At 39.2% G+C, this 22121-nt stretch overlaps 1 protein-coding gene across 4 annotated transcripts in view; it reads right to left on the bottom strand.

Moving 5' to 3' along the window:
• The window catches only part of LOC309620043 (G2/mitotic-specific cyclin-B3-like), a 187728-nt gene extending 165992 nt beyond the window's left edge, over positions 1-21736 (bottom strand). Inside the window, exons 1-4 of one of the 4 annotated variants that reach the window (XR_014239397.1) lie at positions 15093-21736; positions 11344-11475; positions 9001-9087; positions 4104-4201 (exon numbers count right to left, since the gene is read on the bottom strand). Coding sequence is in view for 3 of the 4 variants with exons in the window: in XM_082376004.1 (XP_082232130.1) it covers positions 4104-4201; positions 9001-9087; positions 11344-11439 (281 nt within the window). In the remaining variant the exon portion in view is untranslated. The other 3 variants (XM_082376004.1, XM_082376006.1, XM_082376005.1) reach the window with 3 other exon arrangements.
• Between the last annotated feature and the right edge of the window lie 385 nt (positions 21737-22121).

The following is a 22121-nucleotide window of genomic DNA, read 5'->3' as shown; positions in this document are numbered from 1 at the left end:
ATACCAACATTTCATGAACTCAGGAAGAGGTAAGAATAGTTCCCAAGCCATTCTATGAGGCCAATATTATTCTGATACCAAAAACAAAGACATCAGAAGAAAACTCAAGTCTGATATATCTTATGAACACAGATGCAAAAATCCTCCACAAAATACTTGCAAACCAAATCCAGCAGTATATAAAAGGATTATACACTGTGACCAACTAGGATTTATCCCAGGAATGCAAAATTAGTTTAACATCTGAAAATCAATTCATGTTATCACACCATATTAATGGAATAAAAACGAAAGCTACATGACCAGATATCTCAATAGATCTAGAAAAATCATTTGACAAAATTCAATACCTTTTCATGATAAAAGCACTCAACAAACTAGGACTAGAAAGGAGATTCCTTAACTATGAAAGAACATCTATGAAAAACCCAAAGCTAGTATCATAGCTAATTGTAAAAGACTGATGTTTTCCTCCTAAGATCAAGGAGAACACAAGGATGTCCAACTCTCTTTTTGGGGGGTGGAGGATTTGTCATGTAGTAGTGAATAACTAATATAGCATTGCTGACGCTTTAGAACTGAACCCCTCTGTTCTTTGAATAAAGTACAAACTCTTTGCCATGGTCCATAAGGCCCTGGTGATCTTGCTCCTGCCTGCCTCTCCAAATCCATCTCTTAAAAAACACTGGTATAGGAAGTAGGTATTTAGTGTCTATGATATCTAAAGCCTGGGGTGATCAGAGTAGGCTTCCTCAATAGAGTGACCAACTGTTCTTGTTTGTCTAGGACTGAGAGGGTTCCTGGGATGCAAGACTTTCAATGTTAAAACTGGGAAAGTCCTAGGAAAACCAGAATAAGTCGGTCATTCAACTCTTGGATGGTAAGGATGTTCAACTCTGAACACTTCTATTCAACACAGTACTAAAGGTTCTAGCCAGGGCAATTAGACAAGAAAATAAAATAAAAGGGATCCAGATTGGAAAGGAAGAAGTAAAACTACTTATATCAGCAGATGACATAGCCTTATACATAGAAAATCCTAAGGAACCCACACACAAATACTATTAGAACTAATATACAAGTTCAGCAAAGTTCTATGATTCAAGATCAATATACAGAAATCACATGTATTTCTATATCCTTGCAATGAATAACATGAAAATGAAATTATGAAAACAATTCCATTTACAATAGAATCAAGAAGAATAAAATGCTTAGAAATAAATTTAACAAAAGAGGTGAGAAATTTATACTCTGAAAACTACAAAAAAATGTTAAAAGAAATTAAAGATCTAAATAAATGAAAAGACATCCCATGTTCCTGGATTGGAAGACTTAGTATTAAGATGGTAATACTCCCCAAATTGACTTACAGGTTCAAGGCAACTTCTATAAGAATCCCAGCTGGCTTATTAGTAGAAATTGACAAGCTGATTCTAAAATTTATATGGAATTGCAGGGAACCCAGAAGAGCCAAAACAATCTTGAAAAAGAGGAACAAAGTTGGAGGAATCACACTTCCCAATTTCAAAACACACTACAGAACAACAATAATCAAGATAGCATAGTACTGGCATAATGAAAGACATGTAGGTCAATGGAATAAAATTGAGAGTTCAGAAATAAACACATTTACAGTCAGCTGATTTTCAACAAGGGTGCCAAGACAATTAAGTGGAGAAAGATTAGTCTTTTCAATAAATGGTGCCGAGGCAACTGGATATCTATCAATACATGCAAAACAATGAAGTTAGACCCCTAACATACACCAACAATAAAAATTAACTCAAAATGGATCAACAATCTAAATTAAGAGTTAAAACTTTAAAACTCTAGAAAGAAAAAAATCTTAAAAGTAAATGTTCATAACCTTGGATTTGGCAATGGTTTCTTAGATTATGATACCAAAAGCATAAGCAACAAAAGAAAAAATAAATTGGATTTCATTACAATTAAAAATATTTATGCCTCCAGGAACACCAAGAAGAAAATGAAAAGACCTACAGAATGGAGGAAAAATACTTGCTAATCATAAATCTGATCAGGGACTTGTATCTAAATTATATAAAGAATTCTTACAACTCAATAATAAAAAGATCAATAACCAAATATTTTAAATCGGCAAAGGATCTGAGTAGACATTCCTCCAAAGAAGATATGCAAGTGGCCAATAAGCACATGAAAGATTCCCAAATCATTAGTCATCAGAGAACTGCAAATCTAAACCACAATGGGATACCATCCCACACTCACTAGAATGGCCATTAAAAAAACAAAAAACAAACAAACAAACAAACAAAAAAAAAACCCCAGAAAATGGCAAGGATGTGGAAAATTCAAAACCCTCATCCACTGCTGGTAGGAATGTAAGATAGTATAACCACTATGGAATACAGTTTGGCAGTTCCTCAATGAGTTCAACATAGAATTACCATATGACCCAGCAATTACATTTCTAGTTACATATGCAAAAGAATTAAAAACAGGTGTTCAAACAAAAACTTGTACACAGGTGTTCATAGCAGCACTATTCACAATAACCAAAAGGTGGAAACAATTCAAACATTCATCAACTGATGAATGGATAGACAAAATATGGTACATCCATACAATGGAATATTATTTGGCAATAAAAGAGGATGAAGTACTGATACCTGCTACAACATGGATGAACCCTTAAACATTATGCTGAGTGAAAGAAGCCAGATACAAAAGACGATACATTGTACAATTCCATTTCTGGGAAACGTCCAGTATGGATAAATCTATAGAGACAGAAAGTAGACTAGTGGTTGCCTACAGGTAGGGAGGACTGAGAGGTGGCAGCTAAAGGTAGAGTTCCTTTTGGGGTTGATGAAAATATCCTAAAATTCACTGTGGTGATGGCTGCATAACTCTGTGAATATACTAAAAACCACTGAATTGTACATTTTAAGAGGGTGAATTGTGTATGTGAATTATATCCTAATAAAGCTGTTACCAAAAAAAAAAAAACCCACTTAGAATAATGTGTGATTACAGTAAACTCTCAATAGATGTTAGCTATTAGCTCTAGCACTATTATTAGGGTCCATTTCACTGAACTCTGAATGAGGACAAGAATGTTTATGGCATTTTGTGAGGATTTCCCTGCTAAAGTCAGAATGGTGAAAGAAATTCAAAAGAAAATAACACAGGGAATTAAGGTCAAAATACACATGCAAATCCCAGGAATTTCATTTCAGCAAGAAACTGAGTAGGGCTAAATGCTAATCTTCTGGTATGATTTTTTTTCTGCTGGGTAATTAGCAAAGTGTCCTGTGGACCTGGCATGTTAATTTTTTGGAGTTTCCCAAACTTCTCCCCTTACCATTTGGAACCCATGCTTAGCCGGGTTATAGCTATCTAGCTGATCTATTCTATTCTTCCAGAAAGAAGTAATTCCCACTGGAATGAGGAGAGGATATAAAAAAGTCTCACTCCACTTTCTAACTCTTCTTCTAATAGAAATTTTCCTAGGAGTAAATCCTTTTCCCGATCCTAGATGAGAATACTCCTATCTACTTGCAGAACCTGTGATCAGTTCCCTATAACAGCTGGAAAACACACATTTTTGGCCTAAGGAGATAGTAATTTCTCTACAGTAACAAGGAACAAACCTCCCCCTAAGGGTTCTAATGGGATAAGCAGACTGGCAAGCTATCAGCCAGCTGCTGAGAATCCCCTGAAAAGTTAAGTTGCCTCCACACTCTCAACCACAGAGTAGCTCAGTCAAGGACTGAAGTACTAAAATAGAGAAAAGATGAGCACAAGACCTTTTGGCAAATTCCTCAGTGACAACAGCTCTTTCAATATGCACACACCATGTAGGTGGGTGACAGAGGGAAAGAGGGAGAGGGAGGGAGGGGGGCAGAGAGAGGGAGAGAGAAAGATTGGGGGTGGTGGTGAGATGAGGCCTGTAATTCTTCAGCAATTTAGTCCATCTAAGCACCCAGAGTTAATATAGTACTCACCACTGTAGCTCACTAAAAATGTTCTCAATGGGGACAAAAGGCAGTCAAAAGGATGTCACACCCTCTCCTTTACCATATAAAACAATGACATCTGAGTCCCCTCGTACTCACCCACGAGCAGGTGTGTTCCTGTTTATCTTCTTGGAAACATCTTTAACAAACTCATTACTGGCTTCCTTCTTGGGCTTGGCAGGTTGACTTTGAGAAGCCTGCAAGAAAAAAAAAAAAGGTGGGGGGGCTGGTCTGGAGGAGGAAGCAAGGAAATGGAGAGAGAGAGAGAACCCCAAATTACCCAATAGGTGGTTCTCATAGGAAGGTCCTGACACACATCCACACCCTGGACACCTTGTTTGGGTGTTCCCAGGAACATTGATCAAAACATCTTACAACCAGTATGGTACTGGTGCCAACTAGTCATGATGGAAGCTGGCAGTACAGTAGTCCTGGTGCATATTAGCTAAATAGCAGCCCTAAGTGATTTCAAGATACATATGATGTAGTTCTGATCTCCAATGTCAGGTATACTGGCTGGCAAATTCTCAAAAAGATGTTTTGTAAACATCACATTCCATTTTGACCCCATAAGATATTTAGAGGGGGGAAAAGGCAATATAACTGGCTTTGCTGCCTGAGTATACCAAGATCAACTAGCTTTTCAGGATAGACCTCTAATACAACACTACCTGTGATACATCTATCCCATCTCACTGAGGGGATATTTATTTAACATGGGGCTCTGGGGAGCTCCACCAGAAACTCTAATCATGACTAATTCTATTAAACAGTAGAAGAGATCATGGGACTGTGAATAATGTCAATAAAAATAATCTTAAAGGTTATGCCTTTAAAATGAAACAAACTGAATCTAATTATATTCCAAGTAAATACCATAACCACACTGAAGGACAAAAGAAAGAAAACAGAAGGAAATACAAGATAATAAACAACTAATCCAAGTAAACACAGACTATACACCCTCACCATATACATCCTCAGTCAGGATGCGTTTGTGGGATGGTGGAGAATATTGCAAATAAATCTGGAACTCTTTTTAGTAGGTGTGTTTATTATGGTGGTGTGAAAGAAGTAATTCTGAAACTCTTTTAGATGTATTATAGTATTGAGTAAATGTGTTGATGATCTTGGGAATCATGGTTCTCATTGTAGAGAAGGAACATATAAACACGGATTGAGGAATACAAGAAAGAACCCTGTACGTTTTGGAATGGGAGCTGTGTGGACTCATGATTTCTTAAATAGGTATATGTGTATATACATCTGAGTATACAGGAGTGTATGTATTTGTATATATAGATATATGTGTATATATATATATATGTTTAAGTACAGATATGTGTGTATCTATATGTATATATACATGCAGACATTTCCTAACTCTGTCTGCAGAAAGGGCAGAAAAAGCAGACACCCCAGTAGCACACCTAGCACTGAGATCTTGGTCTCTAATACCATTCCCCACTAAAAGGAACAGGAATTCTTCACAGAAATGGTTGACTCCACGGCAATAAAATAGGTACAAGAACATCCTGGAACATCCTGTTATGCTGGAAAGAAAATGCTCAAAAAAATGATGATAGTATGTCACAAAGACACAGTAGTCAGATTAAAGGGGACCCTAGTGACCAAATCTGGGACAATTTGAGCACCAAAATAATAAAATACAATACTGAACAACAAACCACTGAAAAAATAGGAATTCATAAGTCTATACCAATAATAAATAAACAGGGAAGAAGGGAGGCCTCTGCTTGTAGACTGGTAAATGGGGAACAAGTGCTAGAGTTGGAAAAATCATCATAAAGATTGTGTTAGGCAAAAATCATCAATGAATGCTAAATCTAGGGGACATTTTGATGAAGAGTGGCTATCTGGAGGCTCTTAAGAGTGTGTCCCACAGATTATTAGTTGCAAGAGGAAAAAAAATAAACAGTAATTATACAGCGGAGAAACCAGACATCTTGACTGGGTGATCAAAATTAACCTCACCAATGAGGGACAGATGGATGTCGTGTGCCTCCAGATGTGATACTCTAAGGACAGAACATCACCTACACAATACTCCAGCCAAGCGTATATAACATCAATCTAATCACATGGAAACATCAGACAAACACAAAATGAGGAATGTTCTATTTTTAAAATGGGGGGTTGGGTCGGACTGTATTCTTCAAAAATATCATAAAAAACAAAGAAAGGCTATGGAAGTGTTCCAGATTAAAAGAAGCTAGAGACATGACAAGTAAACGACCCTAGACTGGATCCTTTACTGGAGGGGGAAAAATGCTTATAACATTGACTTTACAAAGTCAACGGAAAAAAATTGGAATATGGACAACAGATTACATAAAAACACTATATCAGTGTAAATTTATAAAGTTGTTGACTGCACTGTGTTTATATAAGACTATTTCTCTGAGGAGAAATAGTATATAGAGACTCTTTCTCTATATACGCTGAAATACTCTAAGTATTTCATGGTAAAGGACCATGATGTATGTAAGCAGATAGGATAAAATGTTAGTAATACGTGAATCTAGGTAAACAGCATATGTGTGTTCTTTGTACTGTTTTTTATTTTTGCAACTTTTTATAAATTTGAAATTATTTCCAAATGAAGTATAAAAGAATTATGCCTTTGTATCATCGTATCATAATAAGCAACTACAATCCAACAGGGAATTCTTTCTTAGTTGTTGTCCACTTCTGCTCTTCAAAGAGCTTGACACAGTTTGCATTTTAATTTCACCTAAAGTTTTACAGACTCCTTGTGTGTCCAGCTGAGATCCAGAATTGGAAAAGATGTGCGTTCTTGGCAGGAGAGAGGTGGAGACCCTAATCCCCAGGGTGAAACTTTCAACTTGCCATGTGTGAAGGTTCAAAGCACTAATATTTTCAGATCTAAGCTCAAGGGGACCTTTACCAGTATCTCCCCATAATTCTTTCACCAAAAAATAGGAAAATAGAGATGACAATCCTACTGACAAAAAATAATTTAGGAAATAGACTTTATCTCCTCATCCACTGGCTTTGGACCAGCTCTAACAAATCAAAAGTCCTTCCCATGCTGAAAGGATAAAGGAGAGGGGGAAAAAGAACACTCACAGCAGACTAACTAATTAAAACAGATCAGCTCTTTTGGCAAGCCAGGACCTCACTGTGGTGAATGTTGACGAGAAGACAGATATGGGGACATGTAAATGAAGTAATACTGACAGGAAGAAGCAAATCGTCATAAAGGGAATCCCCAAAGTTCAGAGAGAAAGGAGTCCTCAACCCTCAAAGAAATGAGCTCAGACGTCTGCAGAAATGCCCAACCCTGGAATGGCTTAGGTACACTGTAATGATGGAACTTTGTCTGGAAAGCACCAAAGACCATTCAAGGTGACCAGAACTTGAACGCAAAAGGGATACGGGCTTTCTGAGCTTCTGAAAAGCTAGAGGCAGAGATACTGCTCAGGGATGCCTTGCTTCCCCAACCCTGGACAGGTATGTGGCCTAACAGATGTTGAATTCAGTTGGAGAATCAGGAGGGTCCTAGCATGTGTTTCCTATTAATTTATTTGTGTTTGTTCTCTATGAATGATGATATAAACTTCACGACAAAAAAAGGACTGAGACATGGCAGGAAAGTTTTTCATATGTGGTTAGACTTTGCTTTGCACAGTGTCACTGGACTCCCATCAGGGACTCTGGAGGCCAAGGGAAGCTACATTAAGATGGGCTGCATCTGCTCCTGATTTGTGTGGCTACCTTATTTCAACCAAGTTTCTAGAGCCATGGTTAAATAAGTCAGGAAATGAATCTAACCTTACAGGTCTGTGTGGGAGGTAGCTCTTTCAACCAATCTAGAGTAAATCTGATTATGCAGGAAGCTGTAACACAATCATACATGTTGTAATCTGCATGGGGAAAAGACTGTTTTAGCACAAAGGTGGTCACATAGCATCTAAAGAGCAGAGATACAAAGGGGAGAACTTTGCCAATGCTTATCCAATCCTGCCCAAGGGGGTAAAATATTATCTAGCAGATGTAAGAATTCTGGTAGCCACAGAAGGACACTATTATAGAGGGCAGGATAGGGTTCACTAGGGTTCTCTGTATCCTAGATGAAACAGACTTCAAAACCAACACTGGGCAAGTCTTTATCTGTGAAGTGGAGATAATTATAGTATCTGCCTCAAAGGATTTTATGAGGATTAAGTGAGTGGATACAGGGAAAAATGCTTAGAATAGTGCCTGACACGTGGTAAACACTCAGGAGACATCAGTTACTATTATTTTCTAAGACCAAAGATTACCTCTGACTCAATTCTATATTCAGTTAGTAACTTTCTAACTAGTAAATTTGATTTTCTTTGCTGGCGCCTTAATAACACCAGAAGGGAGGTAACTCGGAAGTGAACTCAAGAATTCTAGCCAAAACTGAGTTTCTAGATCTCCTTAGTTGAAAACCAGATCATGGAACTGTGGTCATCAATGGTTCTGTACATCAGAGGACATTTTTGATTGTCACTATGACTGGGGTGCTGCTGGAACTTAATGCTAGGGACCAGGAATGCTGGCTGAAGTCAGTCGTACACAATAGAAAAACTTTCCTGTTCAAAATGCCCACAGTGCTTGAATTGATGAACACTGCCCTAGACTACAATGAATCTACCAGAGTACTTGCCTCCAAGGCCTACGCAACCAGCTGAGCCACCTCTGGACTTTATCTAAATGCAAGATCCCAAAGTTCTCATATTTGTCTACAATGTCGTATCTCATAATCACTCTGCTGCTTCCAGAGAGCTCCATCAATTAATCCAGATGGTATGTGCCAGCAGAAGAGCCACTGCAGTTTCTGAAATTGGGTCATTGATTCCAAATAAAATTGGCTCTCAACATTCTAGAGAGGGTCAGAGTTTGGTAAACTGGAAAGGTCCCTCAAGGAAGAGGTTGTCTAAACCTTATGCGACACCATGGCAGAGGATTGGACTGGCATACTCACGTTGGTGAGATCTTCAAAAGCTGACCTCTTTTTCAGTGGTCCCTGAGGTGAAGATGGAGATATCTTTGCTTGGTAATTCTCCTCTCTCTAAAAAAGTAAAAGAGGTAAATGCGTATATCCAATTGTGAGCAGTCTTTTCAGGGACTTCAGGTCATCTTTGGGGCTCAGGCGGGGAATGGCTGAATCTCCAAGCAACTGCAGACGCCTATAATAAACCCCAATAAACTACAACAAAAGGAAATTTTGGCACCCACTGCTTAGAGAGTCCCTGAAGGAGATAATCATTGATGATAGGGACAAGGCTGGGAGGAGAAAAGATGACTGTCAGTGTAACTCTCAGAATGAGCAAACTAGCTTGGTGAAGCTAATTTTCTCTCTTACTCCTCTCATATTTATGGCTATACTAGCCAAGATTAACCATCACCACCCCCACCACCCTGCAACTCCCACTCATTCCTTTAATATGGACATTCCCAGGTAAGTTAGTTCAATAATTTAACAAAACTTAAGTGTCTCTTATGTTAAGTAGTTGATTTAAGACATTCTCAATAAGGACAATAACACACGTACCTAGATACTGATCCAGGATCAGCTCTTTATTAGCTATTGACCTCGCACAAGTCACTTAGTTTCTGAGACTCAATTTCCTCATCAGTAAAATTGGGATAATGACCTACCTCATTTGAGGATCAAATAAGAGAAAACATGTTTTTTAAAAATCTATATAAACTGTAAACGGGCAGAAATAGTATTTTAAAAGTATATAGTCCAATATGTTTTTAAACCTCATAGGGAAAATTCTGTACTTTAAGAAAGGAGTTTGGTAATTCATATTAATCCCTTTTAGTGTATACAAGGGAGAGATGGGGGAAAGGAGGAAGGGTGAATATTTTGGATCAAAGGGAGTTTCCTTTCTAGGTAGTGTTTATCTACACATGCCTTACCCCACTCCCAAATGAGCAAGACTATCTCTGTGGGGTTAGAGGTTAAGGTAAATCACGCTGTAGGGCTTTTCTGTTCCCTAACAGTTTTTATTTGGTGAAAGTCTCCTAAGTATCAGATTTCCTTTATGAAGTGAGAACCCTGCCCTACCTATGTCAGAGAGTTGTTAATAATATGAAGCAGAACATTGAGGTCCGACCATTTATTTTCCCTGTTCTCTATTTACATCATGGACAGTTAGTACATGACACAGTAAGTGATTAGAAATTTAGAGAACTGGATTCATATTACAATAGAACAATCTAGCACAGTGGAGCAATCCTGAAAGAGCTGAGAAGAATTACTTCTGTTTTTTAATTGATTAAGCTAAGAAATAAGTAAACTATTAGTCTCTTATCTAGTTCATGATAAATAATCCTAGTGGAAATAATTAGCAAAAATAAATTAGTATTTTCTCTCAAATTGGCTACGAAATTAACTGTTGGCCTGTTATCCAATTCCTACTTAATATTACTGGTAGAAATAACCAGCCCCAAATAAAATCAATGGGTAAAACTGAACTCAATAAAATTTATATTTGCAGAATGTGCCCTGAGAGAGTTGGATTTGGAAAAATAACGGCCACAAAAGAAAACTTACAGTGGCAGAACTCTAATCAGAAAATTTGATATGGACAAAAATCTGATCAATGTATCAAATCTTTCTTGCCAAATTTACATAGGAAAAACACATTTGGCCCCTCTAAGAAAATCATTTCAGTGAGACAAAAATGAAAATGATTAGAAAGTGTTTATCTGTGCTGAGAGAAAACCAATCAAGGAAAATAAATTGGCCTAATGATGTTTGCTCCAGGAAATACTCTCTTAATGACAATTCATCAGGTTAGTAAAATTCTGATTAAAATATGAATGATGAGGAACATAGAACATCGCAGGGTCCAGGGTCGGAATGACAAACTATCCACAAGGTCAAAACAGCAGGCTCAAAATGGGCCCATTCTTCAAATTTAATAGCTGTAAAAAGCATTATAATACGTTTGTTGACCTAATCTTCATACTCTCCCCAGGATGTACCAAGCAGCCACCTGGCAAGGTGCTTTGAGCATCTCAGAGAAAGTAAGAGTATAGATGTGATCACTAATGAGAACTGAGTATTTTTTGCTTTTGAAGGTTATGGAGAACGGCCTTCATCTTAGCCATGCATTTACGGGAAAGAAGAGTTGACACTTTCTCCCTAAGTCCTAATTTGCTGGTCTTCTCCAACTACAAGGTCTGCCACCCTTTCCCACTTTCTCAGATTAAACCACACATATTTCAAAAGATGTAGGGATGAGGATAGGGACTGAACAAACGCAGGAAGAGCTTATTTGAAACACTGTTGGGAGGGACAGCTTGCTCTAACCTTTTCAGATGGGCCATGATCACTGGGCACAATTTTGCTGGACTGAGATTTCTTAGTCTCACGTCTGGAGCGCTGGGGTGGTAGTGGCAGTGGCATTTCTTATGGATTCAGCAGCATCTATCCAAGGCAGGGCTGCAATCAGAAAAGGACTCTTTAAAACACCATTCACCAGAAATATCAGAATTCTCTGGAGATCCTTGAGAAAACCCAGGCTCTCTATAGCATCCCTAGGAGAAAACATACTTTGATTTAAGCAGATCTGGGCTCAAATCTTGGTTCTACCACACTTAACCATGGGCAAGTGACTTAAACTCCCTAGGCTTCAGTTATCTCATCTGTAAAATGGAGATAAGTATACGTACCTCTGCAGGGCACTGTTCAAATTAAATGAGATACTCTATGTAAAAAGCTCAGTACAGTGCCTGCCACCCCCTGTGGGCACTGGGACTGTGGCCTAGCCCCTAGTTTAGCCTAGGAACACTGGGGACAAATTAACAGTTTTGCATTGAAAATAATCAAGAACATGACAGATCATATAGTATGGAGGCTCGCTGGTAGGGTTAATGTTCTTTAAAAGGCATGGGGTCCTGGCCACAGCAATTATAATGATGCTACAGAGAAGGCAAAAGAATACACTGCACACACACACACACACACACACACACACGTATGCACAATAGGCCAGAGGGTATTCAAAGGCTGCATTCAATCAAGAAACTGTAATCCAGTTCCAGACACCCAGTAAGAAAAAAATAAAATAAAATCAAAAGATAACAGCAGAGGGAACTAACTTGTTGAAAATCACTTGACATAAAAATTTAACAGTCATTACAGACCTTGGGAGAGTCCTACCTTCACCCCATCTCAGTGTGGGATCCCATTCTACATTCCTTAAATTTCTTTTAGTTTGTGAGTTCCCAATAGTATGATATACTTATGTATCTTACAAGCAAATACATAATTAGGAGGAATCAGCTCTTGGATATCCAAGAGACCCTTCCCACTCAAATACAACTGCCCTTCCAACCCCACCCATATTCAGTGTCCAAGTTCAACTGCATTTGACAAAGAACAGGCTTCCATAAGAGAGACCCTAAAGGCAATGCACCAGATACTTCAGGCAATGGAGATACAAACACAAATAAATCATGTATCTTACCCTAGAAGTATTCACAGGCACAGCTCTAACAGTAACATAAAAATATGACAAATGATTTAAAAATGGTAGATAAAAAGTACTTTAGAAACATAATGGAAAGTCAGTAATCTTGTGGGAGATTCCATCTGGACTTAAACGACAAAAAGGTTCCCAAGTAGACAGGGGAGCTTTCCAGGCAAAGAAAGCCTGAGCCGAGGCGGAGGCTTGAACATGCAGAGCACAGCAAGTCTGGGAACATCCAAACTTGCCTGGAGTGTGGAGTATAAAGAATGCGTTGGGGAGGAGTTAGAAAGAGGCTGCAAGCTAGGCTGGGGCCACGCTGGTAAGACTGCAGAGGAGACTGCAGTTTGAGGGGAAGGTTTAAGAAAGAAGAAAGGCTAACTTGGGCTTTGCTTTGGATGGAGAATATTAAACATTTTGTTGGCAAGAAAAAGTCAGTACAAGTGTGTGCCTTCACATTTACTATGTCAGTTAATCCTCCCAACAAAACTGTGAGGGTAAGCAGGGCAAGTACAATTCTTTCCATTTTATAGTCCCAGATGAGTTAAGTGACTTACTACACAGGACAAATTATTAAGCAGCACAGAATACCCAGCTCTTTCCAGGGCTCTTTTCTAAAATACCATGAAGTCTCTCTGATTGTATGCAAAAAAGATTCCAAAATAGCCCACAGCCCAAAGTGAAAGGCCATAGTGTGGTAGTATGAGGAGTAATGAGGAGTTAGAACACAGACTTTTTTTTAAGAAGCAACTGGGCTCCTAAATCAGCCAACTTAGCATCTTAGAGCCTCCGTTTCCTCATTTGCAAAAGAGCTATACCACCTCTTACTTGCAGAGGTATTGTGTGGCTCAAATGTAAATTTGTATGTGCAAAGCTTGACCTGGTAAGTACTCAGAATAAATGGTGCGTCTTATTCTCCTTCTCTTCCTCCAAATCCAAACCTATTTTCCATCTCATCCCTCAAAACTCAGCCAAGCAGCAATAAAGCTAAATTGAGTGAACCCACCCTTAACTGCACTGTATGAAAACCACTCACTCCACTATTATTATTCACATCTCATACAATTTTTTATGGATGACCAAAGACTCATGTTCTGAAATCTTTATCTTTCAAGCGGAAAGAAAAAATCAAACTGGAGTCAACAGGCCAGAAAACTTTCAGCTGATGACATCACAGGTTGACTAAACCTCAGAGAAAATAAGGTTTTTCAGATGATGGTCATGTATCACCTTCATTATCCTGAACAATAATCACTTGCTTTGGGGGACACAGACACCGACTTAAGCAACTAATTTCCCCGCCACTAGGTGGGGGGAGGGGATTGACACCACCTGAAACATGCTTTCATAAAAGGACACTCTGCAGAACACTCTCAACTTCTACCACCTACAGAACCCTTAGCCTTACTTGGACAAAAAAATTAAAATCCTTTCTACTTTCCATCTCCCCTACATACACACTGATGAGTGTTGAAGACTCTATTGGGCATCCCAGGGCTGGTGCTGAAACCCACACAGGGGCAAGTTGGCTTGTTTAGAAGCCCAATTGCTCAGAGTCCAAAACTGTAGATCAGGACAATCTCAGGAAACAGTAGCGACTTCTTTTCATATATAAAGGCAGGTTACAGACAGCAAGACACTGGGGAGAGAAAGCAGCATGGTGTCAATGGAAGCAGCACTGAGCTGGGAAGGATGCCCAGGCTCTAGTTCTAATGCCGCCCTAGCTGGCTGAGTGACACTGGACAGGTCCCTTTTCCCTCTCCAGGCCTCCTTCCCCCACCTAATAAAATGAGATCGTGGGACCAGAGTCTCCTCGACATTTCGACCATGGTCAATGGACCAGCAATATCAGCATCACCTGGGAGCTTGTTAGCAATTTAAAATCTCAGGCCCCGAGGTAGGCCTTACCAAATCAGGAAGTGCAAGTTAATAACCCCAGGTGATCTGTAGGCACTTTAAAGTTTAAGAAGCCCTGTTCTAGGATCCCTTCAACTTCTGACATTCTAGGATTCCAAGAGGACCATAGCAGAGAGCAGTGGCAAGCCAGAGCTGGAGAGGTTTGAGGTGGTGATGACAGAAGAGAGCCAGTGGAGACAACAAGGGGGGAAGGACACATGTTTCCATCTTCCTTCATATCCTTCAACCTGTAGTTCAAAAGACATCCCTCAAGTAGCATTCTCTAGCTTAAATATGTCTTGTGGATGAAATTGATCCTGCACAGTTTCGCTTGTGAAAAGACGTTACGTAAATGTACTCTGATTCAGGCATGTGTACTGGTAGCTCCATTTAGAAGCTGAGACCCAGTTTTGGTTTTCTGTTGTTTTTGTTTGTTGGTTTTTTTGGTTGGTTTGTTTTTTTGCTTTGCCATCTCACCCACTAATACACACTCCCTCCCCAACCTCGTACAGGGCTCTCTCCGCAGACTGCTGACTGACGGGAAAAAGCAAAGGTTGCGTGTCAGGGATCCCATGCATCCCGGCAAAAGAAGACAGTGAGTTAGTTACAAGGGACTGCAGTGAGGCTCAAGGACCCACCCGCGTGCGACACAACCGGACATTCAAGCGGGCAGTACAAGTTCTAAGGTGCCTACCTCATATCGAGATTGAGGGCAGAAGAGGAAAGACCACGGACGCAGTCCTAGCCCAGGAGAGGCCCGGGAAATGACCGGAGCTCCGCGTCGCAGCAACCGGCGTCCGTCTCAACTTACCCCGTGCTCTCTCCAATCAGCCCAGCAGAGAATTTTGAAAATTACAGCCCAGGAGGCAGAGCAGTGGTGATTGGCCAGCAGGGGCAAATCAGCGTGCAGTTGAGACTTGAGCTCGCCTAGCAAGGAGGGGCGGGGCTGGGTATTTTTAAACCGAACTCTGCAGCTAATTGACTTCACAACGGGGCGTGGTTTCCTGTACCCCTGGTTGCACTGGGCTGGGCTGACAAACGGGAGTACTGGGTCTCTTTAAAGACTCGTTTTCATTTAAATAATCCTGCTGGAGGATGGCGAGAGCCGCTGCATTATGTAGTGAATTAAAACATTAATATTAATAAGCTTTTGGGAATTCCCTGGCGGTCCAGTGGTTAGGACTCGCCGCTTTCACTGCCCTGGCCCAGGTTCAATCCCTGGTCGGGCAACTAAGACCCGCAAGCCCGCGCGGCGCGGCCAAAAGGGGCCTTTGTGAGGGAAGCAGAGCAGAAATTATTGCCCTTATTTTACGGATAGCCCCCAAAGTTCAGAGAGCTAATAGTAGCTAACATTAACTGAGTGCTAGCTCTGTGCTAATTGCTACAAATTGTTTAATTGTCTTCAACACTGTCCAAAAAGGTAGGTACTTTTATTATTGCCGTTTTACAGACAACAAAACTGTAGCTTGCTTACTGCCCAAAGTCACAGTGCTACATTGTGGCAAAGCAAGTAATACAACCGATATGCTCATTCATTTCATTCCTACATTAATTCATTCATTCAACAAATAATTATTGAGCACCTGCTTTGTTCCAGGAGCTAAAAATTATATATATGAGTAACTGACAAAAGACTTGAAGAGTGTATAGCCCTGCCCTGTCTTCTGAGGAGGGAAAGAGAGAATGGAGATGCCAGGAATAAAACCTATAGGAAGTCCTGCATATACAACAGATACTCTACCACTAAACTACATCTTTACACTTATTATTAGTCCATTCTCCTTTTAGTATCTCATAGCTTCTACATTAAATGGAAAATAGTCACATGATCCCAGGCCCTCTTCTCTTTTTAATATCCCTAGGTTATCACATCCAGATCCATGGCTTTAAGTAGCATCTAAAAGCTGGCTCTGAACTCCAGACTCATAAATCCAAATGACTACTCCACATCTCCACTTGGATGTCTAATAGACACCTCAAACTTAACGTGTTCACAACCTTCACCAAACCTGATCCTTCCTCCAATGTCCCCCATTTCAGAAACTGGTACCACATCAGGCCTGTTAATCAAGCCAGAAACCTGGGTATCATCCTTGATTCAAACTCTTTTCCACCACCTTAGCCTACCAAATCCAATCCTTCAGCAAATCCTGTTGATTCTACCTCAAAAATATATTTTATATCCATCCACTTCCCTCCATCTCCACTACAACCATAGTCTCTCGATTGGACCACAGTCAAAAGCCTCCAAGCTGCTCTCCCCCTTTCCAATCTGGCTCTTCTCTAATGCAAATACAATACAATATGATCAGTCTTTTAAAAAAAATATGTATCATGTCCCTCTCCTGCTTTTGTGGTTTCCCACAGAACTTAAAATAAAATCCAGACTCCTTACCCTGGCCTACAAGTCCCACCTATCTCACTAACCTTGTCTCATACCACTCTCTTTCTCATTTACTCCATTCCAGCCATAATGATCTTCTTCCCAAACTTTGAATATACAGAAAATCCCTCTTCTCGGGAACTTTGCACATGACGTTCCCACTGTCAGAAACATTCTTCCCTCTCTTCTTTAAATTACTTTTTTTTTTATCATGCTTTAAGTCTCACCTTAAATATCCACTCTTCAGAGAGGCCTTCCTTGACCATGTTATATAGAGTAGGATTCTTCTCCCACTCCCTAATATTTTACCTCAGCCCCTTGCATTTCCTTTTTCTTTTAATTTTTATTGGAGTATAGTTGCTTTACAATGTTGTGTTAGTTTCTTGCTGTACAGCAAAGTGAATCAGTCATATGTATACATATATCCACTCTTTTTTAGATTTCCTTCCCACTTAGGTCCTTACGTTTCTTTTAGAGTAATTATTGCTATTTGTAATTTTTTAACCTACCTCCTCACTCAAGAATGGAAGGTCCACAACTGCAAGGACTGCACCTATTGTGCTCTATCTCCAGTGATTAGCATTAAGAAGAGTTCACATTTATCAATTGCTTACAATATGTTTGACACTGTTCTGACACTCACAACAATACAATGAGTTGCTAATGTCCCTGTTTTGCAGAAGAGGAACTTGAAGTACAGAGAAGTTCAGTAACTTGCCCAAGATCACACAGCTAGTAAGCTATTGGATTGGGATTCAAACCCAAGCAGTCTGATTCCAGAGACCAAACACATAAGCACTACCCCATACCTGCCTCCTTGAAAGATGGCTGAAAAATATTAACATTTGTTAACCAAGTAAAGGAGTATCTTCCTTTAAGGGGCATCGCTGTGGACAAGTGTCCCACTGGGATGCACTATAAAGGAAATATAGTATTAACACAAGTCACAACAAGTCTTCTTTAGTCAAAAGAGGAAAAGGTCCATCCACCAAAACAACAGCAACACAAAAATCACAAAACAAGCAATTTTATTTTTCCTGTTTCTTTCCACTTCTTCACAAAAACAAAAAAGTTACTGAGTAAACATTATAATTTTCCAAAAATTAAAAAAAAAATTTTCTCACAACTTTCAAACCTCCAGTGGACTTAACCTTTCCTTTGAGTAGCACTCAGAGGGAACACTAAGAAAAGAGGAGACAGCCCTTTGACTCTACCATTTTCCAATATTTCCCTCCACCCAGGCATACAACTCTTTCATGAACTCTCCTTTCCCCTCCCCACTGCATTCCTGTATTAAAACCTGATAGGAAAGATCTGCTCTTACCTACCTCACTTTTACATGAAAATATATTTCACATGGATCCAAGATTTAATTGTGAAAAATGAAACCATGGAAATACTAGACAAAATATTTTTAAAATTTTTACAATCGTGCAGAAAGAAAAACCTTTCTAAACAGGACAAAAATCTAGAGATAGCAACAGGCTCAATAAATATTAGTAGCTAAAAATTTTTAATTTTTGTTTGGCAAAACAAGTAAACAAAAACAAAAACAGGGTTAAAAAACTTAACAACAAACTGGCCAAAAACATTGTCAACACGAATGACAAAGGAATAATTTCCAAAATGTACAAAGAGAATTGCATGATCAGCAAGAAAAAGATGAACCACCCATCAAAAAATTTGACAACAAAATGAACAATTAGAGAAGAAATACAAATGGTCAATAAACATAAAAATATGCTCAATTTCACTAAAAATAAACGTAGATTAAAACAACAATGCATTGTTTTGTTTAGGACATTGGCAAAGGTTTAATAGATTAATCATAATTTCTGTTGGTAAAGGGGTGCATAAACAGGCATTTTTATTCATTGCCAGCACCAGCAGAAATAAAAACTTCCACTAACTTTGGGAGGGTTATTTGAAAATATCTAGTGAATTTTTTTTTCTTTTTTTGGCTGCATTGGGTCTTCATTGCTGCATGTGGGCTTTCTCTAGTTGCGGTGAGCGGGGGCTACTCTTCATTGCAGTGCGCAGGCTTCTCATTGCAGTGGCTTCTCTTGTTGTGGAGGACGGGCTCTAGGCGCACAGGCTCTAGAGCGCAGGCTCAGTAGTTGTGGCACACGGGCTTAGTTGCTCCGCGGCATGTGGGATCTTCCCGGACCAGGGCTCGAACCCGTGTCCCCTGCATTGGCAGGCAGATTCTTAACCACTGCACCACCAGGGAAGCCCTCTAGTGAATTTTTAAAGTTTGAACCCTTTTACCCAGAGATTCTACTTCTGGTAATCTTTCCTACAAAAATACTTAGGCAAGTTTTCCAAATTTGAGAGAGACATAAACCTACAGATTCAAGAAGCTAGGTGAACCCCAAACAGGGTAAACCCAAAGAAATTCAAACAAAGACACATCATAATCAAACTTCTGAAAACTAAAGAAAAAACAAAACAAAAACCTTGAAAGCAGCAAGAGAGAAATCACACCTTTCTAACAGAGCAAAATTTTGTTGAATGACAATAGATTTCTTATCAGAAACCATGCAGGCCAGAAGAAGGTGACAATATTTTCCCAGTACTAAAAAAAAAAGAGCTGTCAGCTCAGAATTCTATATCCAAGTAAAATATCCTTCAGGAGTGAAGGGGAAATCAAGTCATTCTCGGATGCCCCCCTTAAAAGAATAGAAAGTTTAGGGCTTCCCTGGTGGCGCAGTGGTTGAGAATCTGCCTGCCAATGCAGGGGACACGGGTTCGAGCCCTGGTCTGGGAAGATCCCACATGCCGCGGAGCAACTGGGCCCGTGAGCCACAATTACTGAGCCTGCGCTCTGGAGCCTGTGCTCCGCAACAAGAGAGGCCGTGATAGTGAGAGGCCCGCGCACCGCGGTGAAGAGTGGCCCCCGCTTGCCACAACTAGAGAAAGCCCTCGCACAGAAACGAAGACCCAACACAGCCATAAATAAATAAATAAATTTTTTTAAAAAATTTAAAAAAAATAAAAAAAATTAAAAAAAAAGAATAGAAAGTTTACAAAGTAGGAAAAATAGTAATAGAAGGAATCTTGTAACATCAGGGAGAAAGAACAGTGGAAAGAGTAAAAATACAGGTAGATACAATAGACTCCTTCTGACGCTGCTTTCTCAATTATGTCTGACAGTTATAGCAAAATGTATAACTGTCTGATATGGTTCTCAATGTATGTAGAGGAAATGTTTAAAACAATAATATAGATGTAGGAGAGTAAAGGGAGGAAAAGTTTCTAGACTTCCTCAAACTGATAATGTCAACTCCAGTAGATTGTGATATGTTGTGTATATATAATGTAATACCTAGAACATGCACTAAAAAAGCTATATACAACTCAACATCAAAAACACAAACACTCTGATTAAAAAAGGGACAGAAGACCTGAATGGACATTTTTCCAAAGGGAAAATGCAGATGGCCAAGAGGTACATGAAAAGATGCTCAACACTGCTAATCATCAGGGAAATGCATAATAAATCGAAACTACAATGAGATACCACCTCACGCCTGTCAGAATGGCTATCATCAAAAAGACAACACATAACAAGTGTTTGTGAGGATGTTGAGAAAAGGGAACCCTAGTACACTGTTAGTGGGAATGTAAATTGGTGCAGCCACTGTGGAAAACAATATAAAGGTTTCTCGAAAAACTAAAAATAGAACTAACATATGACCCAGCAATTCCACTCCTGGGTATATATCTATTAAAAAAAAAAAAAAAAACAGTAACTCAAAAAGATACATGCAAATCCGAATTGGAAAAGAAGACGTAAAGCTGTCACTGTTTGCAGATGACATGATACTATACAGAGAGAATCCTAAAGATGCCACCAAAAAACTACTAGAGCTAATCAATGAATTTGGTAAAGTGGCAGGATACAAAATTAATGTACAGAAATCTCTTGTATTCCTATACACTAATGATGAAAAATCTGAAAGAGAAATTCAGGAAACACTCCCATTTACCATTGGAGCAAAAAGAATAAAATACATAGGAATAAACCTACCTAAGGAGACAAAAGACCTGTATGCAGAAAACTATAAGACACTGATGAAAGAAATTAAAGATGATACAAACAGATGGAGAGATATACCATGTTCTTGGATTGGAAGTATCAACATTGTGAAAATGACTATACTACCAAAAGCAATCTACAGATTCAATGCAATCCCTATCAAACTACCAATGGCATTTTTCACAGAACTAGAACAAAAAGGTACACAATTTGTATGGAGACACAAAAGACCCTGAATAGCCAAAGCAATCTTGAGAAAGAAAAATGGAGCTGGAGGAATCAGGCTCCCTGACTTCAGACTCTACTACAAAGCTACAGTAATCAAGACAGTATGATACTGGCACAAAAACAGAAATATAGATCAATGGAACAGGATAGAAAGCCCAGAGATAAACCCACACACGTATGGTCACCTTATCTTTGATAAAGGAGGCAAGGATATACAATGGAGAAAAGACAGCCTCTTCAATAAGTGGTGCTGGGAAAACTGGACAGCTACATGTAAAAGAATGAAATTAGAACACTCCCTAACACCATACACAAAAATAAACTCCAAATGGATGAAAGACCTAAATGTAAGGCCAGACCCTATCAAACTCTTAGAGGAAAACATAGACAGAACACGCTATGACATACATCACAGCAAGATCCTTTTTGACCCACCTCCTAGAGAAATGGAAATAAAAACAAAAATTAACAAATGGGATCTAATGAAACTTAAATGCTTAAATGCACAGCAAAGGAAATCATAAACAAGATGAAAAGACAACCCTCAAAATGGGAGAAAATATTTGCAAATGAAGCAACTGACAAAGGATTAATCTCCAAAATTTACAAGCAGCTCATGCAGCTCAATATGAAAAAAAAAGCCAACCCAATCCAAAAATGGGCAGAAGACCTAAATAGACATTTCTCCAAAGAAGATATACAGATGGCCTACAGACACATGAAAGGATGCTCAACAGCACTGATCATTAGAAATGCAAATCAAAGCTACAATGAGGTATCACCTCACACCAGTCAGAATGGCCATCATCGAAAAATCTACAAACAATAAATGCTGGAGAAGGTGTGGAGAAAAGGGAACCCTCTTGCACTGTTGGTGGGAATGTAAATTGATACAGCCACTATGGAGAACAGTATGGAGGTTCATTAAAAAACTAAAAATAGAACTACCATATGACCCAGCAATCCCAGTAGTACTGGGCATATACCCAGAGAAAACCATAATTCAAAAAGAGTCATGTACCAAAATGTTCCTTGCAGCTCTATTTACAATAGCCAGGACATGGAAGCAACCT

Source organism: Balaenoptera borealis (genome assembly GCF_965194805.1).
Source record: "Balaenoptera borealis genome assembly, chromosome: X".
Lineage (NCBI taxonomy): Eukaryota > Metazoa > Chordata > Mammalia > Artiodactyla > Balaenopteridae > Balaenoptera > Balaenoptera borealis.
The sequence above is the reverse complement of the archived record's forward strand: the minus strand, read 5'-3'. Positions and strand labels throughout refer to the sequence as shown.